The sequence below is a fragment of the Melanerpes formicivorus genome, unplaced genomic scaffold, assembly GCF_026170545.1.
Source record: "Melanerpes formicivorus ecotype bairdi unplaced genomic scaffold, bMelFor1.0.p_v2 SCAF_38, whole genome shotgun sequence".
NCBI classification, from domain to species: Eukaryota; Metazoa; Chordata; class Aves; order Piciformes; family Picidae; genus Melanerpes; species Melanerpes formicivorus.
The window spans coordinates 805606-821883 of NW_027142390.1; the positions used below are offsets into that span (position 1 = coordinate 805606).

The 16278-nt window shown below is 68.3% G+C and overlaps 2 protein-coding genes across 3 annotated transcripts; one reads left to right on the top strand and one right to left on the bottom strand.

Moving 5' to 3' along the window:
• The first annotated feature begins 2600 nt into the window (after positions 1-2600).
• Positions 2601-8762, top strand: OXTR (oxytocin receptor). 2 transcript variants are annotated; one of them, XR_010989659.1, is made up of 3 exons: positions 2601-3883; positions 5978-6200; positions 7652-7739. XR_010989659.1 is itself a non-coding variant. In XM_068157747.1 (2 exons), exons 1-2 carry the CDS (start codon positions 2938-2940, stop codon positions 7897-7899), a joined length of 1194 nt encoding a protein of 397 aa, XP_068013848.1. In that variant the 5' UTR covers positions 2601-2937; the 3' UTR covers positions 7900-8762. The 2 variants fall into 2 exon arrangements, 1 of the variants encoding a protein (XP_068013848.1); XM_068157747.1 differs by lacking the exon at positions 5978-6200 and having other exon boundaries at positions 7652-8762.
• Positions 8763-11416: 2654 nt separating this feature from the next.
• CAV3 (caveolin 3) lies at positions 11417-14047 on the bottom strand. The gene is made up of 2 exons (XM_068157748.1): positions 13883-14047; positions 11417-11948 (listed from the first exon to the last, which is right to left on the bottom strand). Exons 1-2 carry the CDS (start codon positions 13994-13996, stop codon positions 11607-11609), a joined length of 456 nt encoding a protein of 151 aa, XP_068013849.1. The 5' UTR covers positions 13997-14047; the 3' UTR covers positions 11417-11606.
• Positions 14048-16278: the final 2231 nt, after the last annotated feature.

A 16278-nucleotide genomic window follows, 5' to 3' on the forward strand; every position in this document is an offset into this window, starting at 1 on the left:
CAGCTATTTGGAGTGTCAGCCAGCCCCAGGGGGAGTACATTTAGCTGTGTGCACCACTTGTGGTTTGCATTACTCCAAAGGGGGTATTTTTAAACCCAAAACGTTCCCAGCTCCACAGCAGCTCCGAAGGGGCTGAGCCCAGTGCCCCAGAAGCCTTCTTGTTCCCACAGGGCTCTGCTGGCCACCACCTGGGATGGGTTGCTGGTCCCATGGCAAAGCTGTGGCTGCCCCCCAGCTAAGGGGCTGAGAGCATTCCCCACTGCTGTGGGGCCATGGACATCTCCTGTGGGGGCAGGAGCTGGGTGTTGTCCCAGGTGACACCATGGATGTGTCCCTGTGCTGCCTCAAGCTCAGGGCTGGGCCCTGGGGTGGCCAAGCTGGGCAGAGCCTGCTGGGAGCTGGACTGGGAGTGCCTGGGAGGAGGACTCCTGATCCTCCCAGCCTGCCTGGCCTCACTGCTGGCCCCTGGGCTGGAGGGGAAGCCAGGGAGGGCCAGGATGACTTTGGTGCCTCAGGGTCCCTGCTGCCAGCCCAGCGTGGTGCTGGAGCAGCTCGGTGTCGGCAGCCCACGGCGGGCAAGAGGCAGCCCAGGGCTGGCAGCCGGCGCCGGGGCAGGGACCTGCTGCTGAATTTGTTCTCCACCAAAGAGGTTTCTCCATTGCTGCTCTTGGGGGAATCTTTGGGGCTCACCAAAACAACCAACCTGGCTGCCAAAGCTGAGGGCCAAAGCCAGGATGAGGAAGTGCAGGGAAGGGCTGGTGCCAGGCCCCAGAGAGGGGCTTCTGCCTCCAGGCTGCCTGGGGCACCCAAGCCCTGCAGGGGGGGGTTCCTGGTCCTGGTTTTCCTGGGCATGTCCTCATGGCTGGGCAGCAGGAAGGCTTTGGCTGTCCTGGCAGGTGGCACAGCAGCTGAGAGCTGCCCAGAAAGCTCTGGGTGAAGCTTGTGCAGGCACAAATGGGAGGGAGGTGGCTGCTGGGAAGGGGACAGCAGAGGTGATGGCCTTGGGGAGCTGCCTGGGTGCTGATCATAGAGGCATGGAATGGTGGTGCTCAGGACCAGGCTGGATGAGGCCTTGAGCAGCCTGTGCTGGTGGGAGGGGTCCCTGCCTGCGGTAAGGGGCTGGAGCTGGCTGAGCTTTGATGTCCCTTCCATCCCAACCCCCTCTGTGATTCATGCTGGGGCCGAGAGGAGCAGGGGCTGCTCTGTGTCCCCTGAGGTGAGAGTGCCCCCAGCACTGTCCCAAAGCAGATTCACCTCCTCTTGGTGCCCTGCAGGGTGCTGCAGGAGCTGTGCAGGAGCCAAGGGAAGCGGTTCACAATGGGAGAGGTGAGGCAGTGGCACAGGCTGCCCAGGGATGGGGGTGAGGCTCCAGCCCTGGAGATACTCAAGCTCAGACTGGATGTGGCCCTGGGCAGCCTGCTGCAGCTGGAGGTGCCTGCAGCGGGGTGGCCAAGGAGAGCTTGGAGGGTGCCTTCCAACCTGATGCACTCTGAGGAAGGTTGCAGCCCAGGCCACCTCCTGCAGAGCTGTCCCAGAAGCGGCAGGGCAGGGAGGGCAGGAGCACAGCCTGGTGAGTCGCTGTCCCAGCGATTCCCACAGCAGCTTTACGACCGGGAGGAGCAGGAGCAGGGACCCTGGAGGGGAGAACTTGCCAAAGAATCCAACATTTCTGCGTCCTGCCTGCAGCTGAGGGCTCCCAAAAGCCTTTAAAAATAACCACGGAGCTGCTGGCTCCAGGCTGAGCTTGGGGTGTGGGCAGGGAGCAGCGCCCTGGGCCGTGGGGGGAGCTGGGGGGGAGTTGGGGAGGGGGTTTGCTGGGAGCTGGGGGCTGCAGCAGCCCGGGGGGGATGGCTCTGCTGCAGCCCCCGGTTTGGGCTGAAGGCCTGGGAGTGCCCCAGGGGCTGCCGCTGCTGCCAGGCGCAGGGAGGGGACCTGGGGGGCGCTAGAGGCTCTTCGGAGCTCTTGGGTCCCTGCTGCCCCTGTGGGGGGTCTGGGCCCGGGGACAGGCAGTGGCTGTCCGGGACAGGCAGTGGCTGTCCTGCCCAGCCCGCGGCGCTGGCGGCAGCCGATGTCGCACACGGAGATGTTGTAGGATGGCTTCGGAGCGCTCCGGGCCACAGCTCCTTGAGCTCTGCGTAGGGCACCCCGCGGGCGCCGGGGCTCGGTGCCCAGGGCTCCGCCGTTCTCCTCGGGTCTCTCGCAGCCCACCCCGGCTCGGAGCGGCCCCGCCAGCCCCTGCCCATCACCGTGGGACCCGCCGGAGCCGGCGCCGGTGCCTCCGGTCTCGCCGCTCCCTCTCGCGGCGGCCGCTCCGAGCGCAGGCACCGCAGGCGGCGGGACCCGGCCCCGGGACCCCGCACCCCCGGCGCGGCAGGATCCAGCCCCGGCACCCCGCAGCCCCGGCAGGGCAGGACCCGGCCTGGGGACCCCGCACCCCGCAGGGGCAGGATCCAGCCCCCGCCCTGGGGCCGCTGCAGGGCGGGGCCGCAGGTAGGACGGGACCCCAGCGCTGCCTCGGGGACCCCCCCCAGGACCCGTCGCGGGTGGGATGCCCATGGGGCGGGAAGAAGATGCCGGAGCAGGGTCTGGGTGGAGGGGCCCGGCGGATCCGGGGGGCTGGAACAGGGACACGGCGCCGCTTTCCCGCAGCCGAGATTTGTCTGGGGGCAGGAGGCTGCGGAGGCGTCGGGAGCACTGGGAGGGGCCGGGGAGGAGCCGGGCAGAGCCCCCCCGGCCCCGGGGACGGGGCTGTGGACATGGAGAGGGCTGGCGGCTCCTCCTCGGAAGGCAGGGACGGAGCAGCACAGCCCGCGGGGTGCGAGCACCGGGAGGGAGCCGCCTGCGGCGCGGACACGGCGGGCGCGGCCCCGGGACCCCTCTGAGAGGAGCTGCCGCCAGCCTCGGTGCCACCGGGCTCTATGTGGGACGGAGCTGGCCATGGAGAAGTTGTACCTGGCGGGGAGCAGCCTGTGGACCATCAACGGCTCTCTGGCGAACGGCAGCCTCCGCCTGGAGAACCGGAGCTCCTCGGGCAGGAACAGCACCACCGACCCCCTGAAGAGGAACGAGGACATGGCCAAGGTGGAGGTGACGGTCCTCTGCCTCATCCTCTTCCTCGCCCTGACCGGCAACCTGTGCGTGCTGCTGGCCATCCACACCAGCCGCCAGAAGCACTCCCGCATGTACTTCTTCATGAAGCACCTCAGCATCGCTGACCTGGTGGTGGCCATCTTCCAGGTGCTGCCCCAGCTCATCTGGGACATCACCTTCAGGTTCTACGGCCCGGACTTCCTCTGCCGGCTGATCAAGTACCTGCAGGTGGTGGGGATGTTCGCCTCCACCTACATGCTCCTGCTGATGTCCCTGGACCGCTGCCTGGCCATCTGCCAGCCGCTGAGGTCGCTGCACCGCAGGGCCGACCGCGTCTCGGTGCTGCTCACCTGGCTGCTGTGCCTGCTGGCCAGCATCCCCCAGATCCACATCTTCTCCCTGCGGGACGTGGGCAACGGCGTCTACGACTGCTGGGCGGACTTCATCCAGCCCTGGGGGCCCAAAGCCTACGTCACCTGGATCACCCTCACGGTCTACATCATCCCCGTGCTGATGCTGAGCGTCTGCTACGGCCTGATCAGCTTCAAGATCTGGCAGAACGTGAAGCTGAAGACGGCGCCGGGGCCCGGGCCCGGCCCCGGCGCGGCGCTGAGCCCCGGTGCCCGCGGCGGGCAGGCCTTTGCCAGGGTCAGCAGCACCAGGCTCATCTCCAAAGCCAAGATCCGCACCGTCAAGATGACCTTCATCATCGTGCTGGCCTTCGTAGTCTGCTGGACTCCCTTCTTCTTCGTGCAGATGTGGTCTGTGTGGGACACCAATGCTCCGCACGAAGGTAGGTCCAGTCCTGTCCTCTGCTCTCCTCTCCTGCCCTCCCCGTGCTGCAGGGGCTGCTGCAGGGCCACCCACAGCAGCCACGAGCTGCTCCAGGCTGGGTCTCGGGGGTGGGCAGGAGGCAGGAGAAGTCCTGAGCGTGGAGAACTGTGCTGGCTCTGGAGCAGGCTGCCCAGAGAGGTGGTGCAGCCTTCTTCTCTGGAGACTCCATCTGGGGCGCTCCCGGGCCAGCCTGCTCTGGCAGGGGGCTTGGACTGGCTGATCTCTGAGCTCCCTTCGATCCCCACCAGCTGGCAGCACCGAGGGGCAGCAGTGCCTGCGCCTGGCCGGGGCAGAGCCCAGCCCCGGAGAGATCCGTGGCTGCCACAGCGCAGGGGTCAGGCTGTGTGGGTGGTGGCCTGGGGGCTTTCACTGTCCCCATCAGCTCAGCCCTCCTGGGGGGCCGCCTGGGGGTCCCTGGTGGTTCGATCAGGTGCTGGGAGCTGCCTGGGAGCTCAGCCCTGCCCCGGCTGGAGGAGGAAACTGCGCAGCACCAGCGCTGACCTCTCTGCTGTGTCCTTCTCTCCCCCCTCACTTCTCTGCTTTTCCCTGCTCCTGCTCTCTCTTTTCCCTCTCCTCTTCCCCCTTTCCCCCACCCCAGGCCCCTGCTGCTGTTGTTTTGTCCCTGACTTCTCAGCCCCTGATTTATGAGCCAGGGCTTTTCCTACAGGAGCCAGGGGCACCCAGTTGCCCTTTTTTATCCTTGGTGCTGGCTGCTCCTGGCTCTGGGGCTGCAGAGAGAGGGAAATAGCTTCTCCTCCTTGGTCCCACATGCCTGGAGCTCTGCAAGTCGCTGCTGTCCCCAGTGGAGGTGGCCAATGCCCCTCTGTGCCTGCAGGGACATCCAGGCTGCTTTAGAGAGCTCTGTGCAAGTGTGCAGGGTGCCAGGAAGGGCAGGAAAGGGCCTCCAGGGGCAGCTCTTTGGGCAGCCTGAGCCAGCCCCACAGAAATGCTGAGCCTGGGGGTGTCAAAGACCAGCCAGGAGCTTACACTGTGCTCCCCTTTGCCTTCTCTGAGCCTCCTGCAGCCACACAGTGCTCTGTGCAGAGCCCAACGTCTCCTGCAGCCCCTGGGCGGCTCTTCTGCCAGGGACTGAAGCTGTGGCCTGGCTCCAGCTCTCCAAAGTGCTCTCTTCCGCTCCTTTGCTTTCAGGAGGAGCAGAGCCCAGCCTGGTGCCCCCCCAGGCACTGCTGGCAGCCAGCCCTTGCTTCAGGCAGGTGGAAACTGCTCCTGTGTGCTTCCCGGGGGCAGCCAGGTCCCGGCCGTGGGCTGGAGCTCAGAGGGCTGCCACCGGGCCCAGCCTCCAGCAGACCTCTGCTCCCTGAACCCTAACCCTCTCCTCTTCCTCTCCCCTCTCCTCTTCCTCTCCCTTCTCCTCTTCCTCTCCCTTCTCCTCTTCCTCTCCCTTCTCCTCTTCCTCTCCCTTCTCCTCTTCCTCTCCCTTCTCCTCTTCCTTTCCCCTCTCCTCTTCCTCTCCCCTCTCCTCTCCTCTTCCTCCCTTCTCTCTTCCTGCTGGCTCTCTTCTCCCCCTCCTCTCCCTCTCCCTGGAGCAGGCTCTGTGCTGCACACACCCCGTGGATGAGGGACATTGATGTGGCACTGAGCCTTGAGCCAAAGTTGGCTTCAAGCAGCCGTGGAGGCAGCAGTGGGGCTGTGACTCTGATGGAGTGGTGCCTTCAGCCTGGGAGCTGCTGCCCTGGCCCGTGGGCAGTGAGTGATGCCATCTGTCCCTGCGTGGGCATCACAAACCCCTTCCACTCCTGCAGCAGCTCCTGCAGCAGAGTCCTGCCCAGGCACTGCCCAGCCCTCCTGACACCCCCTGGCGCCCCTGGGATGGGGGACACCGGGAGCCTGGTGAGGAGGAAAGGTCCCTGAGGGGCAGAGCTGGCTCCTGGCAGCGCCTCTGAGGGTTCTGCAGGCAGAGATCCAGGCTGAGGACCTGCCCTGCTCCGTGAAATCCAATTTGTCTCCCGCAGGGAGGGAAGAGCTGAGTCAGCCGTGGCTGGGAGGGCTGGAGAGCAGGATGCTTGGGGAGAAATCGTTTGATCTCTTCCAGGGCTTGTGCCTGGGATGTGCGAGCTGCTCCCCGGGGACCTCCTGCAGCGGATGTGGGCAATTAAAGGCGGTCGGAGCAGGCACCTCCGGGGCAGGAATTATTCATGAGCTGGCTGGAGGGCAGCTGGGGAGCCAGAGCTGGGGCTTCTCCCTCCTCCTGCACCTCAGAAACCCTGCGTGGAGCTTTGCAGAGGCAGAAAGGGACCAGAACCACCAAGACCCAGGTCCTCATGGCTGCTGTGAGCCCTGAGAGCACAGGGAGGGGAGAGGATGGGCTGGGGACAGAGGGTCAGGGGGGCAGAGGGGCTGAGGACAGAGGCAGCAGAATAAAAGCCCTGTCCCTGTCCACAGCCACTTCATGGAGCCCACAGGGGGCTGGGGCTGCCCCTCCTTGTCCCAGCTGCTGTGGTGGGTGTGGGTCCCACCACCCCCCCTCATAGAACCACAGAATCCTTTTGGTGGGAAGAGACCTTTCAGATCGTGGAGTCCAACCCTGAGCCCAGCACTGCCAGGGCACCACCACCCCATGGCCCTCAGCACCACACCTGCAGGGCTCTGAACCCCCTCCGGGGATGGGGACTCCACCGCTGCCCGGGGCAGCCTAAATTCACAGCCCAGGGCCCAGGGAGAGGATGGAAGCCACCAGTCTGCCTCAAACTGGCCACTGGGGGGGAGCTGCAGGGGGGGAGCTGCAGGGGAGGAGCTGCAGGGGGGGAGCTGCAGGGGGGGAGCTGCAGGGGGGGAGCTGCAGGGGGGGAGCTGCAGCAGTTCTGGGGGAAGAACACTGCAAGAAAGTTGCTTGAACCCTGACTTGCTCACAGCCTCCTCTGTGCTGCTGTCCTGCCCGTGGTGTTCCTGCAGGCAGAGCAGCCTGTCCCTGGCATGGGAGGAGGCATCGTGGTGCCAGCAGAGCTCAGGGCTCCTTGCAGAGCCATCACAGTGCCTGCTTGGAACCCCAGGCTGGTTTGGGTGGGCAGGGACCCCCAGAGCTCCTCCAGTGCAGCCCCCTGCAGCCAGCAGGGACAGCCCCAGCCAGGGGCAGGCTGCTCCCAGCCCCAGCCAGGGGCAGGCTGCTCCCAGCCCCAACCAGGGCAGGCTGCTCCCAGCCCCAACCAGGGGCAGGCTGCTCCCAGCCCCAGCCAGGGGCAGGCTGCTCCCAGCCCCAACCAGGGCAGGCTGCTCCCAGCCCCCAGCCAGGGGCAGGCTGCTCCCAGCCCCAACCACCCTGCCCTGCACTGCTGCCAGCCAGGGGGCAGCTCCCAGCTCTCTGGGCAGCCTGGGCCAGGCTCTCCCCACCCTCAGCCTCAAACCTTTCTCCCTTCTCTCCACTCTGAGTCTCCCTCTGGGAGCCCAAACCATCCTCCCTTGTGCTGTCCCAGCAGGATCCCTGCTCTAGAGTCTGTCCCCAGCTTCCTGATTGTCCTCCTGAAGCACTGCAAGGCCACCAGAAGCTCTCCCTGGAGCCTTCTCCTCTGCAGGCTGCCCAGGGCCAACTCTCCCAGCCTGGCTGACAGCAGAGGGCTTCCAGCCCTGCCAGCACTGCTGTGCCCTGCCCTGGCCCTGCTGCAGCAGCTCCCTGCCTGTGCTGTGCTGAGGACCCCGGGGCTGGGCTGTGCCGTGCCCAGGGCGCCGTCCCTGGCCGCCCTGCCCTGACTCTGTGCCTTGTGCCCTGCAGCCTCCCCGTTCATCATTGCCATGCTGCTGGCCAGCCTGAACAGCTGCTGCAACCCCTGGATCTACATGCTCTACACCGGGCACCTCTTCCACGACCTGCTGCGCCGCCTGCTCTGCTGCTCCCGGCGCTGCCTGCAGTCGCGCCCCGCCTGCCGCCTGCCCGCGGCCAGGAAGAGCAACTCCTCCTCCTTCGTGCTCAGCTGCAAGAGCCCCAGCCAGAGGAGCTTCGTGCAGCCCTCCACCACCTGAGGACGGCTCCCCCCGGGGCCCGGCGCTGCCGTGCCGCCCCCGGCGCTGCCCGCTGGGCTCGGAGGCGCAGGGGCTGCGTGCAGAGAGCTGTGGATGTGCCTGCGGCAGCCGCGGGGCTCCTCAGCTAACCCAGCTGGGCCTGGGGCAGCGCTGCTGAGCTCCAGCTGCCCGTGCTGCCCGGGGCCGGGCGGCAGGGACCCGCTCCAAGCCCTCTCACCAGTGACCTCGGTGGCATTTCGCTGCTGGGAGGCGCAGGCTCTGCCCCAGAGGGTCCTGAGCTGCTGGGGCATGTGCACAATGCCCCGTGGGGTGCACAGGGTGATGGGTGCCACTTGGGCACCAACCCCACCTCTGCCTGCAGCGGGAATCCCATGGGATGCCAATGTTTGGCACCCTGCTTGCTTCACCCGAAGTGCTGTGGGGCAGAGGCTTTCCCAGCCCTGCAGCCCTGCAGCCCTGCAGCCCTGCAGCCCATCCCTGCATCTCTCTTCCATCCCTGCCTCCCTGCTCAGTGCCAGCACCCCTTCCCCCAGCTTGAACCCCTAGGAGGCACAGCACAGGGCAGCCCCCTGGGCAGTGGGCACAGAGCTGGGGCAGGGGCAGCTCTAATGCCCAGGTGTCTCTGTGCCCCTGCTCCATGCCCCACGTTTGCTGGGTGTGCTGCAGGGCCTCTCCAAAGCTGGGCTGGGAGAGTGGCTCTGTGGGGCTGGATGGAGGCCCCAGAGCTGAGCTCCTGCCCTGGTCTGCTGCAGGCTGGCACCGTGAGCTGCTGGCACCCTGAGCTGCTGGCACCCTGAGCTGCTGGCTCCTGCCCGTGCCTGGAGCTTCTCTGGGCAAGAAGTTCCTGACAATAAAATTTTCTGACTGTGTCCTGGTGGAAGGTGGCAGGGGAGGGGCAGCAGCAGCACCGGAGCCAGGGGAGGGAGGGAAGCAGCCCCCGGGCTCAGGACCCTGCGGGGCGATGCTCCTGTGCATGGAGTCCTGCGCCAGGCGCTTGAGCTCTGCCCCTGGCTTGCTGCCATCCTGTGGCGCTCCCTGGGATGTCTGTGCTGGGTGGGAGAGCTGAGGCGAGGTGCAGGTGGCAGCAGCTGCCCCACGGCCCCGGTGGCAGTGGACTCTGGTGGCTGTGGTTGGATGCTTCTGGCTCTCCTCACCTCCTGCCTCCTCCCAGCGCAGCAGCTGCGGGGGACGTGCAGGAGCAAGGTCTGCCCGAGCCAGGGGAGGGCTAGGCTGGAGGGGAGGAACAATTCCTGTGCTGCCAGAGTGGTCAGGGACTGGCAGGGGCTGCCCAGGGAGCTGGTGGAGTCCCCATGCCTGGGGGGTTGCAGAACCCTGTGGCCATGGCAGCTGGGGCCAGGGTTTGGGGGCCGTGGTGGGGCTGGGTAGATGCTGGCCTGGGAGGGCCTCTCCAGCCCAACCCATTCCACGGCTGGGTGGTTTGACCTCCCACCTTTGGGAGGAGCATGACAAAGTGTCCTAGAGGTCTGCTTTGTGTTGTCTCTGCCATCCCCAGGTGCAGCTCCAGGGCTCCTCTGATTTGCTGCTAGCAGCTCCAGGTGAGCTCTCAGCACAGCTGCTGAGCACCACCCAGCACCCTCAGCACCTTTGACCAGCCTGCTTTAAACCCTCAGGGAAGCTCAGAGCCTTTTCCTCCCACCCTCACCTCCTTCCTCCCTGGCAGCAATCAGCTCCTGCACAAGATAAGGGCTGGGGGAGCCCAGGGTGGGCTGCACCCTCCCCCTGCCAAGGAGCTGGATCTTAGCTGGCTTGGCACACAGAGCCAGGAGGCAGCTCTGGGACAGGTAGGACCTTGCCTTACAAGCCCTGGCTGCGGTCACTGGTCGTGGTTGTGGGGTGGGGAGGCAGCTGGGGTCCCCCCCAGCCATGCCTGGAGAGCCTGAGCTCCCCAGCTGAGTGATGCTCCAGCCCAGGGCTGAGCTCCTGAGGGGGGGAGGGGAGAAGGGGAAATGGGGATGGGGAGGGTGGGCTCCAGGCTTGTCCCAGTGGAAGGAGATCAAATGTGCTGCTGAAGAGCTTTCCCTGGGGTCAAGAGCAAGGGAGCTGCTGGCATGGGTGAGGTGTCCCCCGTGTGCAGGGAGCCCCTGGACCCCCGTGGTGGGGAGAGCAGAGTTCAGGAGGCTTTGGGGCTGAGGCCAGGAGCTGCTGGAACAGGAAAAGGAAACACAAAGCAGTGCTGGGGTTGCTTAAACGACTTTTATCCCCCCCAGCAGCTCCTGCTGCGTGGGGTCAGAGCCTTTCCCCCCGCCACACATCTTTTGTCCCTCCTGCACCTCCCTGCCCCTCCAGGTGGGCTGCTGGGTGCCCCCGGGGGCTGTGTTGCTGTGGAGCAATGCAGTCCAGAGTCCCAGGCCGCTGGAGGAGCCCCAGCAGCCAGCCTGCCTCTTCCTGCTCCCTGGCACGGCTCTAGAAGAGGCTTTGGCTCCAAGGCTTTGCTGGGAGCCGAGGGGAAGGGCAGAGGAACACAGCAGAGCAGAGCCCTGAGTCAGCAACGTGCTGGAGGCCAGGGCCAGAAACATTTGAGTGCCTCAGAGCTGGAGCCTGGCTTCTGGAAGAGGCAGTGCAGAGGAGCTGGCAGCACAGGGCAGGCCGCAGCTCCCCTCACCCCTGTGCCCACAGCTGCTCCTTCCTCTGCTGCCACTGCCCACCTCGGGGGCACTGGCTGGGGGGAAGGGCTGGGGCAGAGTGCTGGGCGTGGGGCAGAGCCCCAGGGCTCAGCATGGCCCTGCCCCCTCCCTGTGCCAGGCCAGCAGCTCAAGCAGGGCCAGCCCTCGCTGTGGCACAGAGATGCTGCTGCAGCACCACGGGGCAGCCACCCCGGCAGCGGTGTCCCCAGGGCTTCCCTTCAGGCCATGCCTGGAGAGCTGCCAAGCCTGGGTGCCCCTGGTGGTGCTGCCCCTCTCTGCACCCTCCATGCCATGGTGGTGCCCAGGGCAGCTGCCCCCTCTGCCGGGCTGCCCACCAGGCAGGAGGGTGCTGCCTGAGGTGGCCCAGCCCAGCAGATGCCCCCAGGGGGCAGCGACCTTGCCTTGCCCAGGATGCTTCCAGCACCAATCCTCCTGGGTCCCAAAGCTCTGCAGCCCTGCCAGGCAGAACCAAGCTCCTGGGCAGCCTGTGCTGGGCAGCCTGTGCTGGGCAGCTCTGGGCAGGTCACACAGCACAGCAACCCCTGCAGCCGGCAGCAGCTCCCAGCCAGGCGCCTGGAGCAGGAGGCAGCCGCAGGCAGGCTCTGGGCCCTCGCAGCCGCAGGCTGTGGTCCGGGAGATGCCGAGGGCCGCCCCGCACGGTGCCGAGGGCCGCCCCGCACGGTGCCGAGGGCCGCCCCGCACGGTGCCGAGGGCCGCCCCGCACGGTGCCGAGGGCCGCCCCGCACGGTGCCGAGGGCCGCCCCGCACGGTGCCGAGGGCCGCCCCGCACGGTGCCGAGGGCCGCCCCGCACGGTGCCGAGGGCCGCCCCGCACGGTGCCGAGGGCCGCCCCGCACGGTGCCGAGGGCCGCCCCGCACGGTGCCGAGGGCGCTGGAGGGCAGAGGGCTCGTCCCGGGCTGCTCGCCAAGCCTCCAGGAGCTTCGCTTCTCCTAGGGCTGGCTGTGGGGTGCGGCGGGGGGCAGCCCCGGCAGGGCGCTGGGCACGGAGCAGGGCAGGGCAGGGCTGGCAGCCGGGGCGCGGGGGGAGGGCGGCCGCGGGCACCTAGGTCTCCTTCCGGAGAGCCACCCGGACGTTGGAGCAGACCTTGGAGAGCGCCTCGAAGAGGGGGTCGCAGAAGGTGTGGATGCAGAGCGAGTAGATGCGGCTGACGCACTGGATCTCGATCAGGTAGCTCTTGATGCAGGGCACCACCGCCCAGATGTGGCAGAAGGAGATGAGGGCGAAGAGGAAGCCCCAGAGGACGGCCAGGGGGATGCCCAGCAGGGCGGAGAGCAGCCGGTAGCACCAGTACTTGCTGACCGTGAAGGTGGTGTAGCTGCCCTTCCACACCCCGTCGAAGCTGTAGGTCCCCACCGGCTCCGCGATCACATCCTCGAACTCCACCTGCGGCTCAAGGGGCCACGGCTCAGAGGGGCTGCGGCTCAGGGGGGCTGCGGCTCAGGGGGGCTGCGGCTCGGGGGGCTGCGGCTCGGGGGGCTGCAGCTGGGGGGGCTGCGGCTGGGGCTGCTGAGGCTCAGGGGGGCTGCTGAGGCTCAGGGGGGCTGCGGCTCAGGGGGGTCTGCAGCTGGGGGGGGCTGCGGCTGGAGGGGCTGTGCTCAACAAGGGCTCCCCAACAGGCGGGGGATTCAAGGGAGGTGAGAGGGGACCCCGAGCCGGGGACATTGGGGACACCTGGGCCAGACTGGGGAGGCTGGACCCTCTGAGCCCCCCCCTCCTTCCCCCCCCAGCCTGCTCGCTGGGCTGCTTCGGGGCAGAGGAGCCTTGGGCGGCTTGAGGAGGCTCTGGGAGCTCCCACGGCTGAGGAGGCAGCAGCCTGGCCGAGGGGCAGTGTCAAAAGCCCCCAGGGGGCTCCTGAGGGTCTCCAAGTGGGAAAGGCAGGGCTGGGGGAGTCGGGCTGGCAGCTGGGGCCAGGGGTGGGCTCAAGGCACTGCTGTGACCCCTCGGCAGCTGCTGCTGGCACCTCCGGGCTGGGGAGCAGGTAGATGTTCCCTGAGGGGGCTGCCTGGCACAGGGGGAGCGGGCTGGAGGCTGTCCTGGTCCTTGGCAGCATGGCAGGGTGCTGGTGCCCACAGGCTGGCACCTGGTGCCAGGGTGGTGTGGCACAGATGTGGGGCAGGCTGCTGGGCACCTGCTTGAGGCACTGAGGGGCCTGGCAGCTGCCATGGGCACCTCTTGCTGTGCCACAGGGGTGCCCATCCATGCTGTCACCCCCCCAGCTCAGCCTGGGGGGTTAGCTGTGGCAGAGCTTTGGTGCACAAGTGCAGGCTGCATCGAGGACAGAGGCTCTGGCTGTGCTGTGCCCCCTGGCACCTCACCCACTCTGAGCTCTCAAATAGCTCCAACAAAGCCCTGCCACCCCCCCGGGCCAAAGCTATCTCTGGTGCCGCTCTGCCAACGCCCAGAGCAGGCAGAGGGCAGCCTGCAGGAGCAGCTTTGCTCAGCCAGAGCTCCTCGGGGGCAAAACTAGGACCCAGGAGGTTGGCTGCAGCCTTCTGCGGCCCTCTGGGAGAGGCAATCTGCTGCCACCTGGGACAGCAGCCCGCTGGGAGCCCAGGGGCTGGAGGTGAGGCTCTTCCCAAGGCTGCTCTCGAGGCAGTGGTGCAGAGCCACAGAGGTGGGCTGTGGGCTGCCCCTGACCTTGGCTCCCCACCCCTGGCACCGAGCAGGGCATCTCCCAAGCTGGGCAGTGCACCCATGGCAGCATGGCATCGACTGGAGCCGTGCGGAGCACCCAGCTGGGCCCTGGTGGGTGCTGGCCCTGGCTGTGCTGGCCCTGGCAGTGCTGGCAGCAGGGTGCTGGCCCTGGTGGGTGCTGGCCCTGGTGGGTGCTGGCAGCAGGGTGCTGGCAGCAGGGTGCTGGCCCTGGCAGGTGCTGGCCCTGGCAGGTGCTGGCCCTGGTGGGTGCTGGCAGCAGGGTGCTGGCCCTGGCGGGTGCTGGCCCTGGTGGGTGCTGGCAGCAGGGTGCTGGCCCTGGCTGTGCTGGCAGCAGGGTGCTGGCCCTGGCTGTGCTGGCCCTGCAGCCCAGGGCACAGTCGCCTCCGGGGGGATGCACCCCAGGGGCTCGGAGCCCTGGCTGAGGCCAAGCACACGCAGCATGGCCACAGCAGGGTTGGAAGGGACCTTCGAAGCTCACCCAGAGCCGGCCCCCCGCCACGGGCAGGGACCCCTCCCACCCGCACAGGCTGCTCCAGACCCGGCCCCGAACACCTCCAGGAGGGGGCATCCCCAGCCCCCCCGGGCAGCCTGTTCAGCCTCTGCTCCCTGCCCCCTGCCCCCTGCCGAGGCTGCTGGCTCCGGGGGGGTGGGGGGAGCCCTACCTTCACCACGTCCTCATTGATGTGCTTCGGGTCCCTGTTGACCAGGTCGATCTCCTTGGTGTGCTGGTCCTTGATGATGATCCTCTCCTCCAGCTCGCTGTGCTCCTCTGCCATGGCTGCTGGGCACTGCCAGGGGCCGGGGCCGGGGCCGGGGCTCTGCCGGGGGAGGCGCTGCCCCCCCCCGCCCGGAGCAGCTGCCCTGGCCCCTGGCAGGGCTCCAGGCTAAAATTAAAGCCCAGCCCCTGCTGGCTGCTGCGAGGTGTCCCTTACAGAGCTGTGCTGGGGCACGCCGGGCTGGGGGGCGGCTGGGGGGCTGGGGGTTAACCCCCTGCAGGCCTGGGGGCTGCAGCAGCACCTGGAGCCCTGCCTGGGCCGTGCCCCAGCCTGCAGGGCTGGCTGTGCCTAGCTGGGGTCACCCTTGGTCCCTGGCAGGGCTGGCAGTGCCACCCGCGGCGCTGGGGCTGGCAGGCAGCCTGGATGAGCCTTGCTGGTGGCCCAGCCGAGCCTGGCGCTGGCCCTGCCTGCGGGGCTCCTGTGCTGATGCAGCCCAGCAGAGGGGGGGAGGGGAGGAGGGCCCCGAGGGGGCTGCGGAGCTGAGCAGGGCTTGGCTGCCCCACAGCTCAGCTGGCATGGCCCAGGGCATGGCCCAGGGCTGGAGGGCATCTGAGCTGCAGCAGGCTGCTGCCTTCTGGAGCTGCCAGGGCCCGGCCAGGGCTGTCTGTCACAGTCACAGGGGAGGCTGGCAGCCTGGCCCAGGGGGCAGGGGGGGCTGGCAGCCTGGCCCAGGGGGCAGGGGGGGCTGGCAGCCTGGCCCAGGGGGCAGGGGGGGCTGGCAGTGTGGCACAGGGGGGCAGGGGAGGCTGGCAGCCTGGCCCAGGGGGCAGGGGGGGCTGGCAGTGTGGCACAGGGGGCAGGGGAGGCTGGCAGCGTGGCACAGGGGGCAGGGGGTGCTGGCAGCGTGGCACAGGGGGCAGGGGGGGCTGGCAGTGTGGCTGTGGGGCACAGGCTGTGCTCCCCAGGGCCCGGCCCTGCTCCCCCTCTCCGTGGCATCGCTGCTGGCACTGCTCTCTTGCTGCTCCTGGCAGTCCCCTCCCTGGCTTTGCTGTGCCAGGCGTGGGAGGGGGGAGAATGTGGAGCCCCTGGGGGGCGGCTGGGTGGGTGAGGAGCTGCAGCAGCAGTGGAGATTGTGTTGCACTATGAATAGCCTCAGCTCTGGGGCCTGCAGGCCCTGAGTGGCTCAGGGGGCAGCAGCTGGTGCTGGGGCAGCAGCTCAGGGGGCAGCAGCTCAGGGGGCAGCAGCTCAGGGGGCAGCAGCTGGGTGCAGGGGCAGCAGCTCAGGGGGCAGCAGCTCAGGGGGCAGCAGCTGGGTGCAGGGGCAGCAGCTTAGGGGGCAGCAGCTGGGTGCAGGGGCAGCAGCTGGGTGCAGGGGCAGCAGCTGGGTGCAGGGGCAGCAGCTCAGGGGGCAGCAGCTGGGTGCAGGGGCAGCAGCTCAGGGGGGCAGCAGCTCAGGGGGCAGCAGCTGGGTGCTGGGGCAGCAGCTTAGGGGGCAGCAGCTGGGTGCAGGGGCAGCAGCTCAGGGGGCAGCAGCTCAGGGGGCAGCAGCTGGGTGCAGGGGCAGCAGCTTAGGGGGCAGCAGCTGGGTGCAGGGGCAGCAGCTCAGGGGGCAGCAGCTCAGGGGGCAGCAGCTGGGTGCAGGGGCAGCAGCTCAGGGGGCAGCAGCTGGGTGCTGGGGCAGCAGCTGGGTGCAGGGGCAGCAGCTCAGGGGGCAGCAGCTGGGTGCAGGGGCAGCAGCTCAGGGGGCAGCAGCTCAGGGGGCAGCAGCTGGGTGCAGGGGCAGCAGCTCAGGGGGCAGCAGCTCAGGGGGCAGCAGCTGGGTGCAGGGGCAGCAGCTCAGGGGGCAGCAGCTCAGGGGGCAGCAGCTGGTGCTGGGGCAGCAGCTCAGGGGGCAGCAGCTGGGTGCAGGGGCAGCAGCTCAGGGGGCAGCAGCTCAGGGGACAGCAGCTGGGTGCAGGGGCAGCAGCTCAGGGGGCAGCAGCTCAGGGGGCAGCAGCTGGGTGCAGGGGCAGCAGCTCAGGGGGCAGCAGCTCAGGGGGGCAGCAGCTGGGTGCAGGGGCAGCAGCTCAGGGGGCAGCAGCTCAGGGGGCAGCAGCTGGGTGCTGGGGCAGCAGCTGGGTGCTGGGGCAGCAGCTCAGGGGGCAGCAGCTCAGGGGGCAGCAGCTGGGTGCAGGGGCAGCAGCTCAGGGGGCAGCAGCTCAGGGGGCAGCAGCTGGGTGCAGGGGCAGCAGCTCAGGGGGCAGCAGCTCAGGGGGCAGCAGCTGGGTGCTGGGGCAGCAGCTGGGTGCTGGGGCAGCAGCTCAGGGGGCAGCAGCTGGGTGCTGCTGGAGCAGCTCTGCCAC